This window comes from Branchiostoma floridae, chromosome 9 (genome assembly GCF_000003815.2).
Source record: "Branchiostoma floridae strain S238N-H82 chromosome 9, Bfl_VNyyK, whole genome shotgun sequence".
In the NCBI taxonomy this organism is placed as follows: Eukaryota; Metazoa; Chordata; class Leptocardii; order Amphioxiformes; family Branchiostomatidae; genus Branchiostoma; species Branchiostoma floridae.
Window position 1 is genome coordinate 12843008 of NC_049987.1, and position 24823 is coordinate 12867830.

A 24823-nucleotide genomic window follows, 5' to 3' on the forward strand; every position below is an offset into this window, starting at 1 on the left:
AAAAAAAAGCGCCCTACCGCAGAGGCCGGACAGACGGCAGGTCAGCTGCATGCTGCAGGTTACTCTAGAGGCATCCCTTGCTTGATCCCTTACTAATACCATCGTGTATGATGAAATGTTTTACATTGACCATAGTGTCAAGGACGCTCAGCAGGAGCCGACGTGTAACCGCACCTTGCAACTGGTCAGCAATAAACTTGGCCCAATAACAAACATCGCTAACAATATCAGTCGGCATGCCACCGGCACGCCAGCTTCATTCAGGCTGACGCTGCAGAAATGTTTACAGTCAGATTCTCTTGATCATACAAACATGATGAAAAGAATGGCAGTCCTGTTAATGATTTGCATATATAGTATATTTTACATAGACTTTGTTTGAGTAGGCTCCTTTCATCTACATCAATCAACTTGTCATCTACCCTGGGAAAACCAAAGGTGGCGCAATTGATTACCGATCCCCACCACACCCGCCCGTGCCCGACGATCCAGTTGGCCCCACCAAACTATCGCTTGCCTCTGGTTGTATACAAAGTGTAGTATATAAGTAAGTAAGCAGCGAGCGTGCGTGTGGCAGGATCGGTAACCTTTTCCGAGCCGCCTCTTTGGTTTTCCAAGGTATTGTCTGACACCACATGGCACCGTTGACATTGGAGCAGGCATTAACATGCATCACCCAGCAAACATACTTTGATAACAGCACTGGCGTTTCCTTATTTGCTTGAAACAAATACGCTCCAACATGCAAATGGAGAATAACAAAATTGTTAAGTCCCTGGTCAATGACATCATCCTGCGTGTCCTGAGAATAACTTTTATGAGGTTTTTAAGACATAGGTAGAACTGACAAAATGCACTAATAACATAGTCCGACTTGCATTCTCTTGACCTGACTGGATTATTAAGAAATAGCTCTTGTGCTCAGAAACAAGTTTTTTCCCTGAAATTAGAGGAGTGTCTGTCAAGAAAATTCTGAAGAGGATATAACTTAAGAAAGAATTAATGGGTTTGTCATGCTTTATGGTATGTAGGTAGTTTAGACAAGGATATACAATATGAAGTACAAGTTAAATTGGAGGACGTTTACATGATTAATGAGAAAATTCTATCATAGCAGTTTTTCAGTGTATCTCTTGTCCCGGACATGATATGGTCTTTTGGGGTTTAAGTGGCAGATAGCTTTTGATGTCAGGATAAAGTTGGCCTGCTAACATTCAATTTTGGGACTGCATGATCATTTCGTGTAAGCTAGTTGAAGGTGAACAGCACCGTGCATAAATTATGTAGATGTAGAAGTCATATCATTATAAACTCTATTTCATTGAAGAATAAGGTCGTCAAACTCTGGTTTTAGGTTTGTTTTCTGTTGGTTTGGTCATTTTCAAGTTTTTTTGTTTGTTTTTTTTCAGAAATTGGCGAGACCCACATTAACTCAAAAGTTGTTTTTCGCCAACGTCACGTAGATCAGATTGCATCATAGTCTGGACTTTAATGGACTGAATAACCTCGCCAGGTGGAGCATAGCTAAGCTGGCAACCTACAGTTTACACTGTCAACACCACTGTCTGGCTCTGGCATTTCCTTGTTTGCTTTAAACAAGTACAATGTCATCAAAGGAACATCATTCTTTTTCTCGGGAAGAAAACATGGCCAAGTACGATTCTGAAGCACTGTAGTAGAAATGAAAAAAATAGGTAATTGTAATGATAAGACAAGAGTCCGTAGGACACAAACTCCGTGAAGCAACCTTTGTAATAGCCTCGGCTAGTTGACCGACCTTGGCTGTCTGTAATGTCAGCCGAACAAATAAAATGAAATAGAATAATTATGGTCGTTGAGGTGGGCTTAAGTGTTTGATACCCTCTTTGCATTTGACAACTGACAAATTAGGCAATTTTATGGCGAATTGCGATACTGCGACTATGTGAGCCCTCAAATAAACCACCTTCTGTTGTATCATTTGCGCAATTGCACAATTAAATGATTCCCATGCACTTTGCCATTCCCTCTTTCTTCAAGGGCAGGGGAAGGTGGGGTTGTCAGTGACTTTGGAACAGTATTGATGTATACTAGCAAATACAATTTTCCATTTCAAACAAAACCATGTCAGTTCCATGAAAGCTGGATCAAATATTGGTGGCTAAAAATCTCATGGGGATGGGTAATTGTTTTACTCTGCTAAAGGTCAGTATTGTTCTGTTACTGAAGAAACATGTGACTGAACTGATAACACTGAACAGTCAAACCTGAATTATTGACCATTTACTTTTGGGTGCAAGAACTGTTCTGTCACGTCCTGTCCACCATCGGTGCATGTTTGCGATCCTAGCTTCATTTTGCAATTCTACCTATTTTCCTTAAATTCTTTCTTTAAAATTGGTGTTTTATTTTCTCATATTATATCTGGGGCGTCATGAGAATACAATAATGTAAAGTTATATTTGCGCGTATTGTCAGTTTTTTTCCAAACTAAGTAATATATCTATGTCCCTTTGAACGACTGATCTATCCAAAATGTTTTGCAAAAGAACGACTCAAAGACTGGATCCCTCCTTTCTTAACTTTAATACACTTAAACTAGACAAAATACTTCACATGGATAAAGTTATATAATGATGAAGCATAGATACTATACTAGTATTATATAAACTTGGCTGGTCCATATGTTTTATGAATGTATAAACTTAAAGGCTAGTCATTTCTCCCACGAATTCAACATTCTGTACAGAAGGCTGAATAACACAATTTTTAAAGACATTCTTTGTCAATGATAATGTGCAATTTTATCTACTGGCACACGTGGCTATAATAACAATGTTATCACCTGAAACTACTAATTGAATGAAAAGAACTTGTAATTAAGTTTCTTAAAAAAATACAAGAGTAACGATTGCCTTATATTATAAGTTTAAATCGTACAAAACGCCATAAATCATGACTTATAAAACAAAAACTAAATGTCCTATCCTAGTACAAATAGTACGGGCTCTTTCAGATAACACAGATGTATTTGGTATATTTGAACGTGTGCGCATGCATTTGATTTAAAGATGAAAGTATTGTAAGAAGGAAACAGCAAAATATTTACTTAAAGGTATTACACAAATTGACACAATTGTTTTTAGATGGAAATTTTAGGCATCGCAATATATGCTAGAATTTTCCATACTTTTGCTACGCTGGTGTAATCTCCTTGAAATTAATCACTTTTGTTAATTTTGAAATTGTTACCTTCTCTAAATACCATTCGTACTGGCCTGATTTAATCACGTTTCTTGCGGCCCGCCCTTCATCTGTGGGGAGGCGCCAATTTGGTCTGCGGAGTTTGCCTTATACCCCCGTCACATTATATACGATCTTCGGACGTACTTTGCGATCGCAGGAAGGTCGGCAAATTTTAAGAGGGTCTTGCGTATTTGTCGCCCCAAAACTGTCCCTGTCATATTTAAGCGAGGCTCGTGCGATCGACGGTGAATAAATCTATGATAATGAACCTCCCATGACCTCTTGCACGCGGATAAGGTAACAGAAAACGTTCCTAAAAAAGGTAAGAGATCAATGAATGTTGCTTATTTTGTTGTCGGAATCTTTTTAATCAATGAATGAAATGTGCGGGCATAATAGAAATGACATAAGAAAGGAAAGTGTGTCACAAAGCCAGCCTACATACTACCACAGGGGCCACAATGTCAGAATTACCCTCATATTCCCAGAAATTCAATATTTGTAGACAAACGGAAGTTGGGCGAACGTAGCCCGAACGTCGCCCGAACGTCGCCCGACTAACGGGCGTTCGCTATCCGATTTGCACTCGATACTGTGCTGTGCTCGCCCATCGGTCTTCAATAGTTGGATTGACGCAAGACTATCGACCAATTCCCTTGCGAGGTACGCACGATTTGCACGCACAATCTGCGACTCGGTAACGAGCTCTGCGATCTCAGAGATCTCCTGCGACTATCGTACGACCCCCGAAAATCGCCGGCGATCCCGAAAAATCACGAAAATGTCATTTAGAGCTCGTAGACTAGTCTTCCGATCGATTTTCGCCTAATGTGACGGGGGTATTACACAGACAAACACAGACTACATTCGTGCCTGCATTATGTGCCTTTATGCCATTAAAGTTAAGGCAAAGATTTCTCAATAAAGAGTTGGCTTTCTCAATTCCCAAATGGTGATGTAAGAAAATATTTGTCGCATCTGACTATAGTTGTGTACAAGGCCAGCATACTATCCTATCGCGCGCGTCGATACAGGATACAAAGTCACCTTACACTGACCGAGGGAAATCAAATTTGAAAAATACGGTACTAATATAGTATGTTGTCTTCGTGCTGATTTGCGCGCTCTCTCACTTCTGGCTCATCCTTCTCATACGACTGGTTTACGTACTCTATCCAGTTTGCCATTTCTTTGTTCATCAACGGGTTTTCATTGCCGATGGCTGCGTTATGCGAAGGGGAGGATTGGCGAGCACTGGCAATAGCAAGTGTTCCAGGCTCTGCCAATGTGGCAGTTGTTGCATAAGCTGTATCGTCAACCTTCGATGTACTTCCATGCTTTTCAAATCGTTTTCCTAGCGACTTCTTAGGGCCCAGGAAAGTCAGGACTACAGGCAGTATGACAATACCATGCATAGCACCAAACAGCATTACCAGAAGCATTGTTTTGAAAAAGGTCCGGAAAATGTAGCTTGTGGAGAAGGCAAGAGCAAGAATGCCAAGGATGGTGGAAACGGTGCTCTGTACGATTGGCATGCCGATGGAATATAGAGCAAATACCGAGCGCTCATTTCTCGACTCTCCCTGTCCCGTTACAAAGGCGTACGTTATGTGGGCCGAAAAATCGACAGAAAAGCCGATACACATGATGATGTTTATCATAGAAACGCTGTCCAAGTTAACACCCCACAGAGTCATGAAACCAATAACGCCGGCGTCGATAGAAGCTATGGTGAGCGCGATCCACAAGGAACAGATGGGATGAGGAACCAGAAGTAGGGAGACCACTAACATAGATAGGGTGGCTATGCCGATATTTTGTAAGGTGTTTGGAAGAACTGCTGTGTATTGGTCATAAAAGATGAATGCAGGATGGAACACAGTCATCTGAAATGGGGCTTCTGCGGCCAGACGCCTCATATCCAACATCATGTCTCTCTCACGATTCGCGGTGTTGGTGTTTTTGGACTGAACAAAGAAGCGGGATGACAATATTTTTGTTTTATTGTCGTTAAACTCTATGTCAAGCTGATAGCGATCGAACCAAACGGTTGCCAGAAACTGGTCTTTCAGGATAGTGATAAACCTTTCAGAGCCTGGAGTATTTGGGAGGAATGGATGCCCTCGAAGAAACATTGTGTAAGCGTTCAGCCATGAATCGGTATTGTTTGAACCAAAGGTGTACTCGCTGTTTTCAAAATTCTGCAGGGTGTCAGAAATTTGCTGTTGGATTGTGAGATTTGAATAATCTACCTCTTCTGTCAGAGTGACCATTACCTGTGGTCCATACGTCTTGAAATATTCATCCTCTAAGTCATAGAATTTGACAATATAAGAATTGTCGTCTGCTAGCGACTGAAGGCGCAGTCCTTCGCGCAGCTGTGTACAACCCCAGATAGAGACGGCAAGGTACCCTAGGAACAGTATGATAACGACTACTTTGACAAAACCAGTCGTCAGAAATGGTCCGAAGTACTTTTTAAAGAAAAGCATTAAAAAGTGATCCCTTTCTGGCTCCTGATCTACGATACCCTGGTCCAACTCTGTACCAGTTACCCCTCCCGCGCAAAACAGCCTGAAACAGCCAGATCTGTGCTCAGCATCTTTCTTGGTCGGAGCGCGCAAGCATGTAGCCCAATGGAGATTCTTATTTTCACGGTAACCGAAAATCGCCATGCACGCAGCAAAGAAGGTTATCTGATAGATATAATCAAAAACCAAAGCTACACCGGTAAATATACAGAATATCTGGACAGAAGGGAAGAAAGTTATAGCACCGATGCCGAATGCTAGCGCGTCAGTGATGCTGGTGATTGTTATGGACATGGCGGCCTCTCCCAGTGCCTCGGACATGCGTCGCTCCACGGAATGGCGTGGGTTGGTCTTGCGCCATGCAGCAACCATGATGAACATGTCGTCGATGCCAATCCCTGTTGGCCAAAAAAACAACGATGAGAAAATACACATAGACGATACACATAGATGAGAAAATAACACATAGATGACTGCATTTGAAAAATATGAGAGAAAGGCCAGACGGGCATTGAGATTCAAATAAATTCATTCCTACATACATGAGCTGCAAAAATATATGTAACATTTAAAGTGATATTTCATAAACCCCTCTCCTAATCTAATGCACACCATCATTCATACACGGTCACGGTACAAGTGCACACGCGGGTTGCACAAAGTTGGACTTACCAAGGCAGAGAAATGGCATAGAGGCCACGATACTAATGAACTTCACTCCGCAGAAGAGGACGAGGCCCATGGAGGAGACGATTGCAAGGCCGGCCGACAACACGCCGAGCATCCCGAGCCAGGGTTTAGCGCGTACGGCGTCTGTGTCCGCGCAGGAACACACAGCGAACGTGATGATGATACTGAATGTGATGCTGAAGAGAGGGATGATTCCGTTTGTCACTGAGTTCAGTTCGTTCGCCCGACTTTGGGACGTGTACATGGCTACGTCTATGTCCGTAGATGTGAAAGTAGGCACTTCTGCGAGGAAGGCTTCCTCCCACTTAGCGCTGATAACATCGTTTACTTGTTCGCTGTCGTCCCAACGGACATAGTAGTGAAGTTGGAGGGCTTCGGCAGACTCGACCGTGTCTTCCGTACCGTCAACAATGGTGACACCGCCAAGCTGTGTTCCAAGAAAGAGTTGCACTCCCAATGGACTGAAGGATGTCGGATAGAGAATGGTGGTGTTTTGAACTTGGCTGGCATTGTAGTCGACAAGTTCAAGGAACTCGTTGCTGTCACATTTCCCCTGCCACGCAGCACACAGGTCTTCATAACGGTAAGTCTGTCCCTCGTGATCGACAGAAATATTGTTGAGCACAAACTCGTGTAGTCGTAGGACCTCTTCCATCATACTTTGCTGGAGAATGTTACTTTTGTCTTTGGCAGTCACGATAACTCGACCGAAACGCCCGAAAACGGCAAGCCTGCTTTGCTGAAAGTTGTCCGTGACGTTTGTGGAGAAATGGTCCTGTATGACTGATCGCTCGGTCTTGGCTTCCCCGTTTGTCGGTGTGAACAGGTACTCTACTCCGGATTCTTGTTGGGTTGGGAGTAAGTACATGCCTGACGCCAAACCTCCCGCAACCAGAATCGGGATGATGAAGAAAGGTAACGGATAACGGGCCACCAGCCCGCCATAATGTTCAAAAAGTCTGCGCAACCGGCGCTCAATGCAGTCATATGCCATGTTGCGTTCCTCCGTAGATCTGAAATGCGCCGTATGAAAGTCAGAACTTATCCCTTCCTATTTTCAACATGACCTAAGACAGCAGTTGACCTGGCAGCACGACCGTACAGAGACTCTCCATTTATTTGTGTGTGCAATGTGCAAACAGTGGGAAAATTGTATACGAACATGGGCCTAGAACAATCGTGGCCATTATGCTGAGCCAAAGCAAACTTCCTTGTTGACCAACCACGATAGTTACTATGCTAACACCTGCGTACGGCGACGGGGAAATTGCCTTTCATACCTCCCAAGTCCCAATTGGTGATCAAGAAACTAATAAAGCTGTCTATGCTTTTTTGTTTATAGTTATGGTTATGGTTAGATATCATTTTTCAACGAGGTAGCATGACTGTAAAATAGTAGTGTGTAGTGTACCATGTAAGTCATTCAGATAATGCTCGTGAGGATCAATAATAATAGCCTGTTTTTGTCGACTTTGGATACGACCAAAATAATCTGGTATTAGCTCTGACCATACGTAACACTGTTAAGTTGACACGCATTTATCGACCTAGTGAAGAATAACTATCGTCCCGACTAAAGCAGGGCCAGGTTAATCAAATTCTACAGTATTGATCTGATACGCGTTGGACTTTCATGAGTGAAGATTACACAACGATTGCATCAGGTACAATGTGTGTCAAATAACGCGTATTAAAAGCTATGTAAATCAGTGTACTAATCTAATATCACTCAATACACATTAGTGACTAATGACTTTTCGATAAGTGTGATGGGTTTTTAACGTGCTTGATTTGTAGCTCTCCTCAAAACACGGGACCTCCATTTAACCTCTTAACTGCCGAAGCTAGGTACTCATTTTCATCTCAGTGAAGTCAGGAAAGTTAGACAGTGTAAAGTGCCTCTCCCAAGGGCACAAGATTGGTGGCACATCAACGGATTTGAATCCAGAACCTCTGGGTTACAAATTGCCTCTGCGGATTGCTTCCACGACGCCACTATAATAAAGACTTACAGCTACAGTAAGACTACTGAATGTGACTCGAGAAGGCAAATCATCACAAAACTGTGGGAACAAGCAACCAAAGCTCACTCCTTCATACAAGCTGCCCAAGGTGAGCGGCTAACAAGGCAAGGAATGCCGACGAAATGTAGCATTAACCCATGACGGGCGCCACCTCGAGCTCAGCTACTGAATGTCCGATCGATTAGCCGCCACAGTGTTGCCATGCATTGGTATACTCAGGGCAAAATGTTCAAACGACTTTTCCTATGATCCAAGTAAAAGATTGAAAAAAAAAGTGATTGTGTTGTGTGCCATATGAACTAAGGAACGCCCAGTGTACAAATTGGGCTTGAATGATTGATTGTCTTTGTCGTATAGGGTAGATAACAATCGTTTCCTTGTCGTTCTGCTGACTAAGTATGTAAATAAGCCCCTGTCTTTAAACGTATAAAAGGGCGAGTGAAAGAAACGGCCCGGGATACGGAAAGGAGGGACGCGATGAGAACATAAATGTTTACATTCGTCAAGGTAAAATTCTACATACAAAACATGTATATTCGTATATTGTATCTCTAGTAACTACAATTACAACTGTTTTCAATATGTTTTGATATTTTGGTGACGCGAGAAGTGTATTTAAGTTGAAGTGGAAAGTGTTGTAAATTCTTGTTTGTACAAATTAAGGAGTGGTGATGATTTTTTACAAGATGGCTAAATAACACGTCTCCTTACTACCGAACTCATCTTAGGCAAGTTCTACGCCGCGATGATGGACGAAGAGGTGGCGATTGTCGGCCTGTGGTGCCGCTTCCCGTCGGCTGAGGGTCCGGACGAGTTTTGGCGGGTGCTGGAGAACGGAGAAGACTGTATGCGAGAGATCCCACCCGAGCGCTGGAACCAGGAGGCCTGGTACAACCCCGATAGAAACACCCCTGGCAAGTCGTTCGTGGAACGCGCCGGCTTCGTAGATGAGTGAGTAAACGAAATATTTCTTCACTACTTTGTAGTGATTATGTCAGGATGAGGAAAGTCCTGCAACGTTTTCACACATTGATGGGCTAAAATGTTCTTTGTTGTGCTATACATATGATTCTTTCATAGTTCAGATGTAAGACCTACGACACATTTCCAAACGTTTAAACCGGCATCCGGCCGAGCAGCTTTCGGGAACGACAAGTATGATAAAAAAAACCCACCAAACTACACAAGACGTAAAGAAAATAGCCGTGGGCATTATGCGTATATATTTTTTGCGGTATATATTCTATTTTGCGTTTCCACAAACAGCCCGGCTGGGCCCCTGTTTGGAAATGTGACATTAGCCAATCAATCAAGACTCTAGACCTTCAATTCTGCGATTTTAGGAGGGGGTAGTTTTATTTTCGACTGTAAAGTCCCAGTCACACATAGAGCACGCGCTTTACCGCGATGAGGATTTCATGCACGGGAATAACACCGTGCGCCGCATGGGAGAAATCGGTATCCTGTGTATATTTCTTGGTCTTGTAGTTTAATAATTCTTCTTGCAGGGTTCAAAAGAACCGGCCACAACACCGCCCCACTTACATGGGCACTTTTTTGTGAGCCATTCACATAAGCAGGCCTGTTGCACGTTTCATGAGTTAATATTCCAAACTTTTTGCGCCTAGTTAGGGTTTTTCACCAGCAGGAAGACATTACAGTTTAGCATTCATTAGCTAGGTCTACATTTGGTCGGTTCAAGAAGCAAAAAAAAACGTTCAGGTGGCTATTCACAAGTGAAAAATTGTTTGAACATCGCAGGACGCTCCGCGATGGCTGATTTTACCTACGATTTACTTGCAATTTACCGCGATCATCGTGCGATTTACACTGAGTATGCTATCCGGATCATAAGGTTGACTCTCACTGCACTTGGGGCACCGGTGAGGCACTGCGGGGTTCGAAGATGACTCAACGAATTTCAGAGATAAAGAACGAATTTTCTTCCGTTCAGTGTGTATCATGTTGTTTTTTAAGTCATACTTTTACGTATTACGCATGTCTAAATTATAAAAAAAATAACAAAACTGTACCGCAGTGAACGAACCCCGCAGTGCCGCATCTACGCCTAAGCAAGGTGAAAGTACGACAAGTTGGTGGTTGCTTATACATAGATTATGATAGATGTAATCATGTAATATTTATGTTGAATATTTAAAATGTAAAAGAGTTTGGGGTAATGGGTCCTTCCAGTTAGGTGCTCTTGTAGCACTAAGCTATATCATAGAATCGTCACAGAAATCCTTTTTGTCGGCCGTCAATACATGTATTATATGGACTCACTGTATAATAAGATCAAATCATCTAAAGTAGAATTAATAGAGCAATAGACCAATTAAATGTTGCAATTTCTGTGCTTCGATAGTTTTGATTGTCAGCTCCCCTGTAGATATATACCAAAATGCTGGGCCACGCCGTGCGCTTTGATTTTCGCTGGGTCCATTACTGAATCATTAAGACCTTTATTGTACAATTTTGCCCAACCGAGCTAAGTGCAGGTCACACAACAAGTCAAAACATGTCTACATATAAAAGTATCACAAATCGTGTCCGACACAGCAGAAGTTCGGCTTCAGATGGTTGGTTTGTCAAAACGCATGAGGAATATAAACTTGTCAGTGCTACCCATGTGTCTAAAATGAGGGAATCTACTTACTATGTAACTAAATCGAGTATTTCTATCATTGACATACATATCACAATCAACAGTGAAGTACACTTCATCTTCTACCATGTTTGAAGTACGAAATTGGCAGAATCTTTGTTCTAGAGAAGTGCGGTTGTGCCTTCCTGATTCAATTTGCAGTTTGTGGCAATTGATTGTAAGTTTAGCGATGGTAGTTCTGTGGAGAATGTTTATAATTTTCAAATACTGCTCTTCGTTGTATGTGGACTTGAGTAGTCTGTACGTTCGGAGTTTTGTTTTTCGTACTTTATTATCATCATGAATTTTTGTTTGGAAATTCTGGAAATGAAATCCTTCTGTTCTGTACATGTCGTGTTTGATTTCCTGACGACAGGATGGCTTCTGCGGACCATGTTTTTATAAATGGTTGAAGGAAAGGCGGCAGCAATTGGGCAAGTAGAGGTGCCTTTTGTTAATGTACAGCTACATTTGTGCTCAATCAATGCTAGCTAGTTTAGTCCACACAACTTTCGGCAGGTGTTATCAAGGGCCTCCGAGTTCCTTTTTTTACTTTGATATAATTAATTTGCGTCATCTATGTTTGCCCAGAAGCAGTTAAAACGTATACGTAAGCTTAGTTAGACCCCGCTTGGAATACGCATGTACAGCATTGGATCTACGCCACTGGTACTGTTCCGATTCAGGTCCAGAGGATCAGGTCCCGGTCCGGACCTGAAACTGGACCTAATTGTTTGTGAATACATGTACTTGTGAGTGGGTGATGCACAAAACAATGGTCCAATTTTCTACGAAGTAATCTACTGAGTATCTAGATCTGGCGGAGTATTACTGACTTTTCAAAATCCTGTCTTCACGGTAAACTCTGTAAGTTTGACCATAGAAACTTGGTAGAAACCACTATAAACGCTGGTCTACTTCGCTCTTGTTATTTTTTAACCGGTTCGCCTCTTGCAACTTTCTACGTATACTCGGTTCAAAATCCTAATCTCCAAGCATATATTGCGGTGGCATATGATCGTATCATAAGCTGGGTAATGAGTTTAGCAGGCAGAGGACTTTCATTGGCCACGGTGTATCTGTGGCAGGATATGCTAAGTATTAGTAAACTCAATCATACATATTGATTGTAAAATGGTCATGTAGTTACTGCATAAAGTAGCTGAATTCTCTGTATAGAACACATACATACAAACGCTACCCAAAATATAACCTTCTTTTCGCCAGGCAGTCTTACCACGAACTTAAAACCACCGCGAACATCACATTACAATATTTGACTATAGTGAACACTCCACTTTCCCGCTAACGCGAAAATAAATCCCCGCGAACTTACATGCATTTACAGTTTTCCTCTCCCGGTACAGTCAAACCTGTCTATAGCGGTCACTCAAGGGACTGGAGAAATATGGCCACTATAGACAGGTGGCCACTATAGAGAAAATGTAGATCAATTGACCATGAGCAAGCTACACATGATTTCAGTTCCCACTAATCTTTCTCACCAAGTAACACTGTCTCGATCGGTAAATTCACCGACAAAGACTTGCACTTTAATGTTCAAGGCAAAAATACCTTCTGCTACCGCCAAAATGACCCTGTCAGTAACTCCAAATCCTTGCAAACTACAATTTCAAACTCGGTGCAGGGTGACATAAGGCTGCAGTATGGTTGCAATAGGCAGTGTTTCTGTATCAACGGGACCGGAAATCGTGTGGCCATGGCCGCGTTGGACAGGTGGCCGCCAAGCCTATTTCTTAATCATTACGAATCCAAGGGACCGACAAAAAGTGGCCACTATGGGCAGGTGGCCGGTATGCAAAGGTGGCCGCTAATACAGGTTTGACTGTATATATTCCTTTCCTAGCATATTCCCGGTTAAAAATCGCGACTCGACCTTTTTCAACGTCACCGGTACCGCCCCTAACACCCCTCCCCAACAACTTAAACACGCCAGTGCCAATAAGGAAGCCGGTGAAGGAGGCTACACTGAGCGTAAGTCTGTAATGATGGCCCAAGCCTGTCACAATTGTCAGACAACAATTGTCACCTCACCTTGCTTCTTCCAATGCTTGTAGTCTTTCGTCCCATAGTTGGCAACATCGTCGGAAGCTGAATGCCTTACAAACCAGTAAAGCAGGGAAAAAGATAGAAGAGACCTTTGTGCGGGAGCAAACCAACCAGTAAAATAACCCCGGCGGAACCTATGTAAATATGTTTTGGCAATTAACGGCGAATCCAAGAACCCACTTGCCACACGATCACGTGCAACGCCGAACTGCACTTTCGCCGATAACCTACAGGGGGTAGCACACATAACTTTACTGCTGTATGATGACAGGGAGTGCAGCTTGTCGCCTTCGTCATGCAAGAAGGGTATGCAAACTGAACATTGAGTTTGTTGGGTCTGTTGAGTCTGAGGGTTTGTTGGGTCTATGTGTAGGTCAACAGCATATATTGGTGGGAAGACTAGCCGAAAAAAGATATGGCATCTAAGGAAAAGGTCACGATTTTCCCCACCAACCTCTACTTTTATTGGGAGAGATGGGTAGGAACATTTTTGTGTTTGCTCATATTACAGAATTTTATAAACTACTGGTAGTGTAAGATTTAGTGAGGAGTTTGGATGTTTAGCCCCTACAAGGATGAGTTGAAAATAATAAACTCAACACACACTCTCGCCAAATATCTAAATAAGTAACAAGTCATGTACAGTTTGAATTTTCTTTACAGCTTTAGTTGAACAACTTTTGAAAACTTAAAGTAAATAAAAAATCGCACGCTTAAATGATTATACGTGCTTTGTATCTTATCTACCCAAAATTTGAGACTTAACAGGTGTGTGTGCGTCCTATGAAAGATCTGATTTCTTTTCTTGAAAAGAATCAATGCACCGCTCTAAGCCAGTTGGCTTACACATCCTCTGTGAAGCGCACGCATCATAACTACCGCCTTGCTTTTCCAGTCATGTCTCTCGAGCAACTTAATCTTGAGCTTCAGAAAGCACAGAAGAGTGTTTCTGGACTGAAAAATAGTGCAGGTCCGAAGAATGTGGAATGCATAACTCAAGAAGCCTTGAAAGGATCCTGATAAAATTTGATAGGTGGGTAGGGGTCAAGATAACGAAGGTCGAGTATGATAGTGGGCCCCCTAGCGGCTTCCTAAGGTACTGCAGCAAAACTTTAATTTTGACATCTCATGTTCTGAACATGCTGTGGTCGTGATTTTTGAGTGGTAGATAGCCTAAGTGATGACTTACATAATGTAATACTTATTATGCAAATCAACAGCTAATTTGCATAATCAATGAGGAAAGTTCATAAATCCACTGAATTCCATGATAGGACTTTCAAACTTGTTTGCATTGTTTTTGGCTGAAATGTACTTAAGATCATTTTTACACTGACAAGCATGAAATTCTGATTGACCAGGGATGCTACCAGGTCATCTGTGATCAAGGTCTTGTTTGGGGTAGTATTTGTGGATTTGTGAGGAACACAGTTCATGCAGTCATTTGCTATTGGCAGGGGTAGGCACTATTTAGTGATATATGAATAAGACCTTTAAGTCTTAAATAAAGCACAAAAAGGCATGATTCTTTGGCGAAGGGATGTGTTCGTCGAACTCCAGTTATTCTTAGGACGTTCGAGTTGGAAATAGTTGGGCCAGTTGTTCACCCGATCAAAGTTGTTGCTTTTTGTATCTCAGTTTCAAAGACTTCGACAACCGCTTATTCAATATAAGCGACCTTGAAGCATCTCGGATGGACCCTCAGCAACGCTGGATGCTAGAGTGCTCGTATAAGGCCTTAGAGAATGCTGGCATCCCCCTGAAGAATGTGTACAACACCGACACCGGCGTTTTCGTTGGTAAGAGCACACTAGCTGTGTTTCTTAACCTGGGTTGAAAACAATGAAAATTTAGATAACAAGTACAAGCCTCCTACTTGTCTCTAGCTTTTGAATTAATATCATTTCCATTATCAAATTTTTATTACTTCATATACTAAAGTTAACACGGGTGAAAAGGAAGCAAAACGCTTATAAACACGGCATTGTTTCAAAGGTGTCATGAACTACGACTACTACTGGAATTCCACATTGGACATGGCAGACGTATCCAGCAACACAGCGACGGGGGTTTCCATTCCTGTTGTTGCCAACCGGGTGTCGTACGCCTTCAACCTGACCGGTCCCTCCATGACCGTCGATACGGCCTGCTCCTCAGGAATGACTGCCCTACACCTCGGCTGTCAAGCTATTCGTGCAGGTTAGCTTAGACTCCTATGGGCCATACCTTTTCCGAATCATATTTGTTTAAAATTTGATAATATATTTCAAAACATGTACCAACTCAAAAGTATTGCAGAGTACACAACACAGTGTCAATTCACAACATCGCAAGTGCTAAATTAATTATTATATTGCCATTCACTTCTGATAAGCAGAATTGCATCACTTTGATGAGTCTAAATGGCTTCACGACAGATGGGCCATTGCCTCTTGTAGCTATTGCTGTCAGTGTTATCAGAATATGACTCCTATTCCTACAGATGTTTAGTGACTACGAATACCTAATTAAGAGCTTGTGAGATGACAGGTTTTTTTTTATCTTGTACACAAAGTGCACCATTTATCTTATGATGCGGAGTCACACTAGTGTATACTTATGGCTCTCACGATTCTAGCTGACAAATACGAATGGCTATCTCTTTCTCACAAAATTATCAGCCTACAGCGACTGTCATTGTCTGTGTGTGGCTCTCTACCAAAAGTGTCTGCTAACGGCTTAGAGAGCAATGGATTGCAAGAAATGAATTTTCGAAATATACGGACATTACTATTTCTCATTTTCATTTTTATAAAGTAACTGGTTCTGATGCCTTTTGATACTCGTATATAGGTGACTGCACAATGGCAATATGTGGAGGTGTCAACTTCATCCTGAATCCTGGCATGTTCGTACAACTGTGCCGTGCCGGTATGGTGTGTCCTGACGGTCGCTGTAAGCCATTCTCCGCTGCCGCTAACGGCTACGCGCGGGGAGAAGGCTGTGGTGTCGTCATCATCAAAAGTTTCAGAAAGGTAAAGGATGTATGTTGTCGCTGTACGTATTGGGCAATGTACAGATCTCATGATTCACCTAATAGCGCCTAATCATGCTTATTTTGCAAGGTGCTTACACCTACAGTCAGGTATCAGCGTCAATATTTCTCTTGTATTTATCTACTACACAGTTGGGCACTTTTAAGTTTAAAGACAATGTTTTATGATAAAAAGATTAATCATAGTTGTATTTGTCACATTGATAGCTGGTGGTGTTTAAAGTATCTTGCGTGGATAAATGTGTATTAATTTTGCATGGCCTCAAAATTCTGGACATACCCTCAAAATCAATCATGCGTCCATGCCATGATATTGCGTTACATCAATGCTAGCATCTACGCCTCAGCTATCAACTGTAGAAGTCGACAATCGTTGTTGATTAAGATTTCCTGCAGGCGTTGGTGGACAAGGATTACATCTGGGCCACGATCAAGACAGGAGTGAACCAGGACGGACGGTCTGCGATTCCCATGACTTCCCCATCCCCGGCCCAACAGGAACAGCTGATACGCCGACTGTACGAACAGCACAATGTAGATCCCCGCCATATCGACTACATAGAAGCACATGGTACAGGTACGCCAGTTGGAGATCCAGTCGAGGCCAGGAGTCTTGGAAAAGCCATCGGGCAATCGCGGGACAGCTCAGAACCACCAGTTCTGATTGGCTCAGTGAAGAGTAACTTTGGCCATCTTGAGTCGGCAGCGGCAATGGCGGGACTTATCAAAGTCTTACTGATGATGAAGCACAAAAAGATTGCGCCGACGCTACACTTCAACGAGCCCAATCCAAACATTGATTTCGAAGGCCTAAAAATCAAAGTTTGTACAGAGCCCATTACCTGGTCCTCACGAAACAAAGATAAGATGATGGCATGTGTAAATTCCTTTGGTTTCGGGGGCTCAAACGCGCACGCCATACTTTTCTCTGAACCGTCTTCTGGGGCAACAGAAGAGCTGGGTAGGCATGAAGAACCAAACATCATCGCTGTGTCTGCCAATGGCAAGGAATCTTTGCAAGCGTCTATGAAAGATCTGATTTCTTTTCTTGAAAAGAATCAATGCACCGCTCTAAGCCAGTTGGCTTACACATCCTCTGTGAAGCGCACGCATCATAACTACCGCCTTGCTTTTCCAGTCATGTCTCTCGAGCAACTTAATCTTGAGCTTCAGAAAGCACAGAAGAGTGTTTCTGGACTGAAAAATAGTGCAGGTCCGAAGAACATAGTTTTTGTCTTTTGTGGAATGGGCACTTTATGGGAGGGTATGTGTATTGAGTTAATGGCGAAAGAGCCCCTTTTCAGTCGTAAGGTTAAAGAGGTTGATGCAATCTTCAAAACCATTGCTGGCTGGTCTCTGGTCGACAAGCTTCGGAATGTGAGGAACTTTGACGATCCTGCTGTAGCACAGCCAATAATATTTGTTTGCCAGGTTGCCCTGTTTCATCTGTTGATGACTTGGGGGATTGTGCCTGACAAAATTGTTGGCCACTCTGTTGGAGAGGTAGCAGCGGCTTGTTGTGCAGGCGCCCTTTCTTTACCAACTGCCGTTCGGGTCATCTACCACAGGGGGCGTTTGCAGAGTGAGGTGACTGGCGGCAAAATGCTGGTAGTCGGCAACTATGATGTCAGAAAGGTGAACGATTGCTGCCAGAGATTTACAGGCAAAGTTTCTATTGCAGCAGAAAACAGTGGGACGTCATGCACAGTGTCAGGTGATGCAGATGCTGTAGATAGTCTGCATCGGCTTTTAGATAGAATCAACACAGAAGAAGAAGAGGGAAGACTCTTCATTCGAGAGCTCAACGTCAGGTCTGCGTATCACAGCCATCACATGGACCCCATCTGTAGCAAGCTGCGAGAAGCGCTCCATGATATCAAGGCGGCGGATCCCACAGTTCAAGTGCTGTCCACGGTTACTGGTGATTTGGCTCCCAAAGATTTTGCTTCTGAAGCATACTGGGCAAAGAATGTTAGATGCCCAGTCATGTTTAACTCAGCTATGAAAAGGGCAATTGACACAAAGGCCCGCAACATTGTAGTGGAGATAGGACCGAGGCCGGCACTTCGTGCTAATATCAAAGAGATTGTAGGTGAGGCTGAATTGACCCTGGTTGCCTCGTCAAGGCCAAAGCAAGAACACGCTTGCATTCTTCAGTGTCTCTGTGACCTATATCAAGCTGGCCTAGATCCTCAGTGGAAGGCGTTCTTTGATGAGGATGAAGTCTATGCCCCCCTACCAGTACCTCGCTGTCATCTGAACAGGCAGTCCTTATGGTTTGATCCAGAGGCCGGGATCTCTCTGCGACAGGAGAATGACAGCAAAGCAAGCTTAGTCCAGTCACACTTGAAAAGGCTGTCTAACAGTCCTCCGAGTTTTCGGTGCTCCATCAGTAATGCAACGCACCCCTATGTATATGATCATAGATTGCAGGATATGGTTGTTGTGCCTGGTGCCCAGTATGTAGATCTCGGTTTAGCTGCTTGCATGGAGGTCATGAATCCCCGCCAGCCACCGTCCCACTGTAGGCTGCAAATAGAGTTTCTGTCTCCAGCAACAATAGGGCGACATGGTGATAAAACCGACCTAGTTGTGAACGTCCACCATGACGAGACGTCACAAAATGTTACATTTGAAGAGAGAACCGATAGGGCAGTGCATGCAAGAGGGCATGTTGAGTATGACAGCCAGAGTCAGGATGTACTTCATAATGTCAACCTCGTCGCCATTCAAGAACGCTGTTCGTACAGACTACCAGAAGAAATACTCTACGACGAATTCAAGAAAGTAGGTTTCCACTACGGTCCATCTCTATGCCAACTCAAGGACTGCCGGTATAGCGAATCATCCATGCACCCAGAGGCACTGTCTATTGTACACGTACCAGAGATTGTATCTCATGACATGCACAACTGCTGTATCCACCCTGCGCTGCTTGACTACGTATTGCAGTCTACTATCTTGCTAATGATCGACGATGCCGACCACAAAGAAACGTTGCTGCCAGCTTCAGTAGGAAGTGTTGTCTCTGTGAAGCCTCCTGAACTCAGAATGTGGGTTTACCTTCGTCAGCTGTACAAAACAAAGGATGCATTGTGTTGCAATGGAGCGTTGATAGGCTCAGATGGGCAAGTCATTGTTGAGGCCCGAAACATCGTTTGTAAAATTCTAACAGACAAGAAATCCGTACCATTTTCTGACGTCACTTACACCATGGACTGGTTTCCATTTGAGTCCTGTTGTGAAGCACCAGAAGCGTCCATGTCTCAGCTCAAGTGCCTTGTCCTCGCAGATGACTGTGGCATCCTGGATAAAATGGGGCATCTCGTTAGTCCTGACTCTGTCTTAATCTACCAGAGTGAGTTTACAAGACAAGATTTTAGAGTGAACAGCAGTGTCTTGCCCTCCATCATACAGCAAAAGGACGAGTCCATCGAGTTCGACCAGATAGTTCATGGCTGGGGCATAACCCTGTTAGAGGATTCCACAACCAATGGGGCGGCATTGGCGTCAGCTGTGGAAGTCTCCTGCGAGAGTCTGAGACAATTGTTGAAGATGTTGATAGCAATGGACAAGAGCATTCCGGTAAAGGTCGTCACAAGAAATGCTCAGCTGCCAATGTGGGATGGACTCACCGAAGCCCAACAAGTGAATGTCATCGATTTGGTTGGACCGCCACTTTGGGGTCTCGTTCGTGCTGTGCTCCGCGAACGGGCATACTTAAACTGTCAGCTTGCTGAGCTAGCAACTGGAACGGACGATGAAATCCTCACTCTCGTTCAGGAAATGACAACACCTGAGATGTCAGAGTTTACAGAAATCATGTTGGTGGGCAATAAGAAATACTACATTGAAATGGTACGATCCAACGTTGAGAAGGTTTCCTCCGTGCACAGGGTCAACGTTGCAGAGGGCGGAAGAAGAATAAAACTGCAAATGTTGGAGACAAGCCAACCGCAGAGTGTTAGGGTTACATATGATGATGATACCCCTTTGTTGGATGTCGGCTACCAGGTACCCCATGCTCAAATCAATGTATCTGCAATTCGCTTGCACGAAGATTATTTTGCGCCTGTGATAAAGCCAACAGAAAGCAGAGAAGCGGTACCATGGCTTGAGGACAGCAACTGTGCCCAAGACCTACATGCCCTAGACTTTTACGGAACAGTGGTTGATGTGACCGAGAAATGTAAGATTAAGGTTGGGGATGTTGTTTTTGGTTGTTTTCCTGTTGTCGCCAGTTCAACTGTGTGTGTTCCTGTCTCTGTTTTGAAGAAAGCCTCTACTTTCCATCAGCTGGAGAATTTGCCTTGCCTGTCTTTGTTGGTGCTTGCTTGGGAAGTCTTGGCTTGTGTGAAGCCTAAACAACGTGTTGGTTATGTTGGTGGAACGGTCTGCCCGACGTTTGGCTGTGCATTGGATGTCATAGCCACCAAGTTGAAAGTGTCAGTGACAAAACGCCAAACCGCATGCCCTGATGAACAATACCCTCTGGTTATTGTTTGGGAAGTGGAAGCGTGTAAAAGCGCGAGGCAGCTGCAGGCTATGGTTGAATCAAATGGACAACTTATCATCGTCAGTGGCAAAGCCGTACACCAAATCTCTTCATTGCATGCACCAACTATTTACAGGCCCGACATTCAGCTTAAGATGGTGAATACTTGCCTCCTATTTAGGGAGTCAAACCTCCTCAGGGTGATGCCTTCTGTGCTCAAGTTGTTGACATCGGCTGCAAAAAAACTGACAAGAAATGATCTTACTGCCCGATTCATTCCGTTGTCAGAGATTTCCCAATTGGGTATGCCTGGGGATTTGAATTCGGAAAACCTCAATAGGCACCCAGAGGACCACCTGACAGTAGTACAGTTTCAGTCCAAGACTGGTGTTTCCGTTTGTGTCGGCAGAAAGCAGCTCTTCCGTAAAGACTGCGCCTACCTTGTGGTCGGGGGACTCACTGGCCTTGGTATGGTGACAGTAAACTTCTTGGCTGAAAAGGGAGCTGGATATATTGCAATTATGTCCAGGAGTCCCCCCAACGAAGAAACCAATGACAAGATTTCGGAACTTGCCTCAACAAAGGACACCAACGTAGTTTGCCTGCAAGCTGATGTTACCTGTTTAGACCAAGTTGAGGCTGCCATCCAGAAACTGGAGTCGACATTTCCAGATGTTCCCCTAAAAGGGATTTTCCACAGTGCAGTGGTTACAAGTGATGGCATTCTTATCAACCAAGACCACAGCCACTTTCAAAGAGGAATGGACGCCAAAGTAATAGGAACATGGAACCTGCACGTTGCAACTCAGCGTTTCCGACTTGACTACTTCGTCGCGTACTCATCCATCGCAGCGATCATTCCAAACGGCGGGCAAACAGGGTACGCGTCCGCTAACGCCTTCCTGGATGGCTTCATGTTCTACCGTAGACAGCAGGGACTCAGCGGCCAGACAATCAACTGGGGAGCACTCAAGCTTGGCATACTTGAGAGAAATGAGGCAATTGCAAAGAAGCTGGAGCAACAAGGGGTCCCAGCCATGGAGCGTCATGACATTGTCAAGTACCTCGAGGATTGCTTGATGCTCAATGAAACACAGCTCATTGTAGCCCTGGTCAACTGGTCCCGAATAAAGAGGGTTCAAGCAGGGATGACAGATTCACGACGATTTCATACGATTTTTGAAAGCATTAATGGCAACGAACCGCAAGAGAATACTGAAGGATTTAGAATCGACATGCCTTCACTGTTGAATCAATCGAGTGAAGAACAGCTTTCTACCCTGGAAACATTTGTCAAACATATGTTTGTACTGCTATTAAATGCAGATGAAGAGACAGCAAATGTCAGCTCATCCATCGTAGATCTGGGAATAGATTCCCACACGGCTCTTAGTGCTCAACAGCTCATCAAAGAGCACATTTGCGTAGATGTCCCAATTATCATGTTTCTCAGCCAGGAGACCACTTTGGGCTCGTTAGCAGTGGCAATTCAAGAAAATCTAGTCCAGAACCATTCCACCAAAGTCTGTGTGGAGAATACCAGTGAAGCAGAACATAGTAATGAGGGACTGGGCAAGAACCCTCGCCTGACATATGAACAGAATGAATCAGAACCAGAATCAGAAGAGCCTTTGAGTCAAGAAGATGACGAAATGGAAGTTTCATCTGGGATGAGTCAATTGTCTCTTGCAATGACAGATGTTTTCTATCAACATGTGAATAATACGATTCATGATCACGGTATCTCTGCCTGTGTACACAAGCTATTTGAGAAACAGGTAATGGATACACCGCAACGAGTGGCTCTCATTTTCAAAGATACAAATGTGACCTACCAAGAGCTCAACAGGTCAGCGACAAGCATAGCACGGGAACTGCTGAGGCTACCACAGCGGAAACAACAGAGACACGATTATGTTGGAGTCTATCTGGAAAACACACCAGACTTATTGGCGACACTATTGGCCATTTGGAAAGCAGGTAAAATCGTTGTCCCTCTGAACATGGCACAGCCTAAGGGAAATATGACACATCTGATTGAAATGTGCAATATCCAGGTCATCGTCACTGATTTCTCTGCGCACACCTTGATATTCACAAAGCTTCCCAGATACACAGGCCATGTTATCACTGTTCCGGTAGAGCACAAGTTGGAAGATGATGATGATACTGTTCTCCAAAGGGTCCTGCTGCCGGACGCCCCTGCATTTTGTATGCACGAGGCGGACAATGGGCGACGAATAGTCCAAGGTCTGCATTCTGGCATGTTGAATCGCTTGACTTGGATGTGGCACACATTTCCATTCAAAGAAGACGATGTTTGCTGCTTGAAGACTCCCCTTAGGCATCTCGATGCTTTTTGGGAGATTCTTGTCCCTCTCCTGAAAGGAGTTCCCGTTGTGATTGTGACAGAGCACATGCTGAAAACGCCGACAGAGTTTCTGCAGGTGTTGCGCGAACAGAAGGTCACACGACTTTCAGGTGTATCCAGAGGCTTTTGGGAGAGGCTCGTTGCTGTGGTAGAAAGAGAACCCCCTGAAGCACAGGTGTGTGTTAGACAGCTGTTCATGAACGCTGGGAATATAGACTTTTCTATTGTACATCAGGCAAGTGAAGCTCTTCACGCTGAAGAGGTGACAGTGATGCTCAGCTGCACGGCTGTCTATTCAGGAGTTGTATATTGCAGCCTCAAGCCAAATTGTGTGGAAGCAGACCTGTCTTTTGTACCTGGATACAATACAGAAGTATACGTATTGAATGAAGAACGACAACTGTGTGAGGTCAACCAGCCAGGTGAGCTGTGTTTGGCAGCACCTGGGCTCCCTTATCACGATGCCACTGTGAAAAGTAACAGGTTCACCTCTGCTGCTACCGAGAAAGTTGTGGCAACAGGAATCATGGCTGTGTTAACAGAACATGCAGAGATCCGTCTCCTTCATAGCGCAACCTTGCGAGAGAGTCAACCACAGCAGACCAGACTGGCAAACGGCGTGAAAAGTCACCACATTCAAGAAATGATGAAAGGTAAGTGAATAAACAATTAAACGTTCCCTCTACGGTCATGTATGATATATGTACATTAAAAAGTTGATGTATTGCAACAGTTAGATGATAATATCCTCACCAGTACATGAATATAATTTTCTATGGACGATGGTTGAAGAAATGCCAACTTTTTGTTTCAGGAAAGATCTTCAAGAAACGGACGACAAAGGCAAAGGCACACGAGCGCTACGTCCGGCTAGTGTTGCAGCAAAACGATATCCTGGAGGCGACCCTGAAATGGGGACCGTCTGAGAACCAAATATCCTCTAAACTGAACGTCCGCAACATCACCAACATCTATGCAGGTAAATATTTGAATAAGATACCTGTCTGTCTGATTGCATGTTCTATATTACTTTCTATATATGATATTTACATGTCACCATCTCAACTGCAGTAACGAATGGGTGATTTTGTATGTAAATTTAGCTTATTTTTTACACTTCCTTGGTTGCATCTTGTCAGAGAGGTCCACGCTGGTCATCTCCACATGCCAAAGGACGTTCCTGTTCCAGACTGAGGAGGTAGAAGTCCTGCGCATGTGGACAGAGGGGCTGCAGTACCTGAGAAATCTTGTTTGATAGGTAGGTTTTAGACATGATTTTTGAAACTACCGATATATTATAGATCTTGACTACCGAAGTAAATCTCTCATTTCAGTGTTGAAAGTTCAATCACAATGTAAACTTTTGAGAAAATTTGTTGCAGTATGTGAAGTTTTCCTTCATTAAACCAACAAAGTACATTTTACAAACAATGACTCAACAACTTACATTGTATAAGTATGTGTGTTCCTTTAGTTTCAGGTCCAGAGAGACTGTCGCTGAGTATAGCCTCTACCACGTGGGTTGCAAACTGACTCCTATGGCCGGTCGACTCCCCTAGCATACTATTGTTGACTCTATTCGTCCAATTTCTTCTATTTGACCATAGATCCGCGAAGCCTGGTAGAGGCTAGCTGAATAGGCTACTGTTAAAACTGAATGCCTTTATCATCCTGTTCAATAAAAAAATTAATGATCAGATAAAATGTGCAAATGAAGAGTACATACCAACAAAGACATA

The 24823-nt window shown here is 43.6% G+C and overlaps 2 protein-coding genes across 3 annotated transcripts; one reads left to right on the forward strand and one right to left on the reverse strand.

The window, feature by feature from the left end:
• Nucleotides 1-3989: 3989 nt before the first annotated feature.
• On the reverse strand, nt 3990-7656 carry LOC118423517 (patched domain-containing protein 3-like). The gene is made up of 2 exons (XM_035831697.1): nt 6429-7656; nt 3990-6154 (listed from the first exon to the last, which is right to left on the reverse strand). Exons 1-2 carry the CDS (start codon nt 7438-7440, stop codon nt 4314-4316), a joined length of 2853 nt encoding a protein of 950 aa, XP_035687590.1. The 5' UTR covers nt 7441-7656; the 3' UTR covers nt 3990-4313.
• A 1248-nt stretch (nt 7657-8904) lies between these two features.
• Nucleotides 8905-24698, forward strand: LOC118423654 (phthioceranic/hydroxyphthioceranic acid synthase-like). 2 transcript variants are annotated; one of them, XM_035831888.1, is made up of 9 exons: nt 8905-8977; nt 9199-9421; nt 14823-14983; nt 15180-15383; nt 16017-16198; nt 16615-23737; nt 23899-24063; nt 24224-24342; nt 24559-24698. In XM_035831888.1, the coding sequence occupies exons 2-8, from the start codon at nt 9216-9218 to the stop codon at nt 24337-24339; spliced, it is 8157 nt and encodes a 2718-aa protein (XP_035687781.1). In that variant the 5' UTR covers nt 8905-8977; nt 9199-9215; the 3' UTR covers nt 24340-24342; nt 24559-24698. The 2 variants fall into 2 exon arrangements, with proteins under 2 accessions (XP_035687781.1, XP_035687782.1); XM_035831889.1 differs by lacking the exons at nt 8905-8977; nt 9199-9421; nt 14823-14983; nt 15180-15383; nt 16017-16198 and adding an exon at nt 13691-14154 and having other exon boundaries at nt 17432-23737.
• The last annotated feature ends 125 nt before the right edge of the window (nt 24699-24823 follow it).

Bases quoted from the DNA above. Each gene is read 5' to 3' on its own strand.
- LOC118423517 (XM_035831697.1), bottom strand. From the start codon at position 7,440: ATGGCATATGACTGCATTGAGCGCCGGTTGCGCAGACTTTTTGAACAT. The intron at 6,155-6,428 runs GTAAGTCCAACT...TTTGGCCAACAG, and splicing joins TATGCCATTTCTCTGCCTTG to GGATTGGCATCGACGACATG.
- LOC118423654 (XM_035831888.1), top strand. From the start codon at position 9,216: ATGATGGACGAAGAGGTGGCGATTGTCGGCCTGTGGTGCCGCTTCCCG. The intron at 14,984-15,179 runs GTAAGAGCACAC...ATTGTTTCAAAG, and splicing joins CGACACCGGCGTTTTCGTTG to GTGTCATGAACTACGACTAC. The intron at 23,738-23,898 runs GTAAGTGAATAA...TTTTTGTTTCAG, and splicing joins CATTCAAGAAATGATGAAAG to GAAAGATCTTCAAGAAACGG.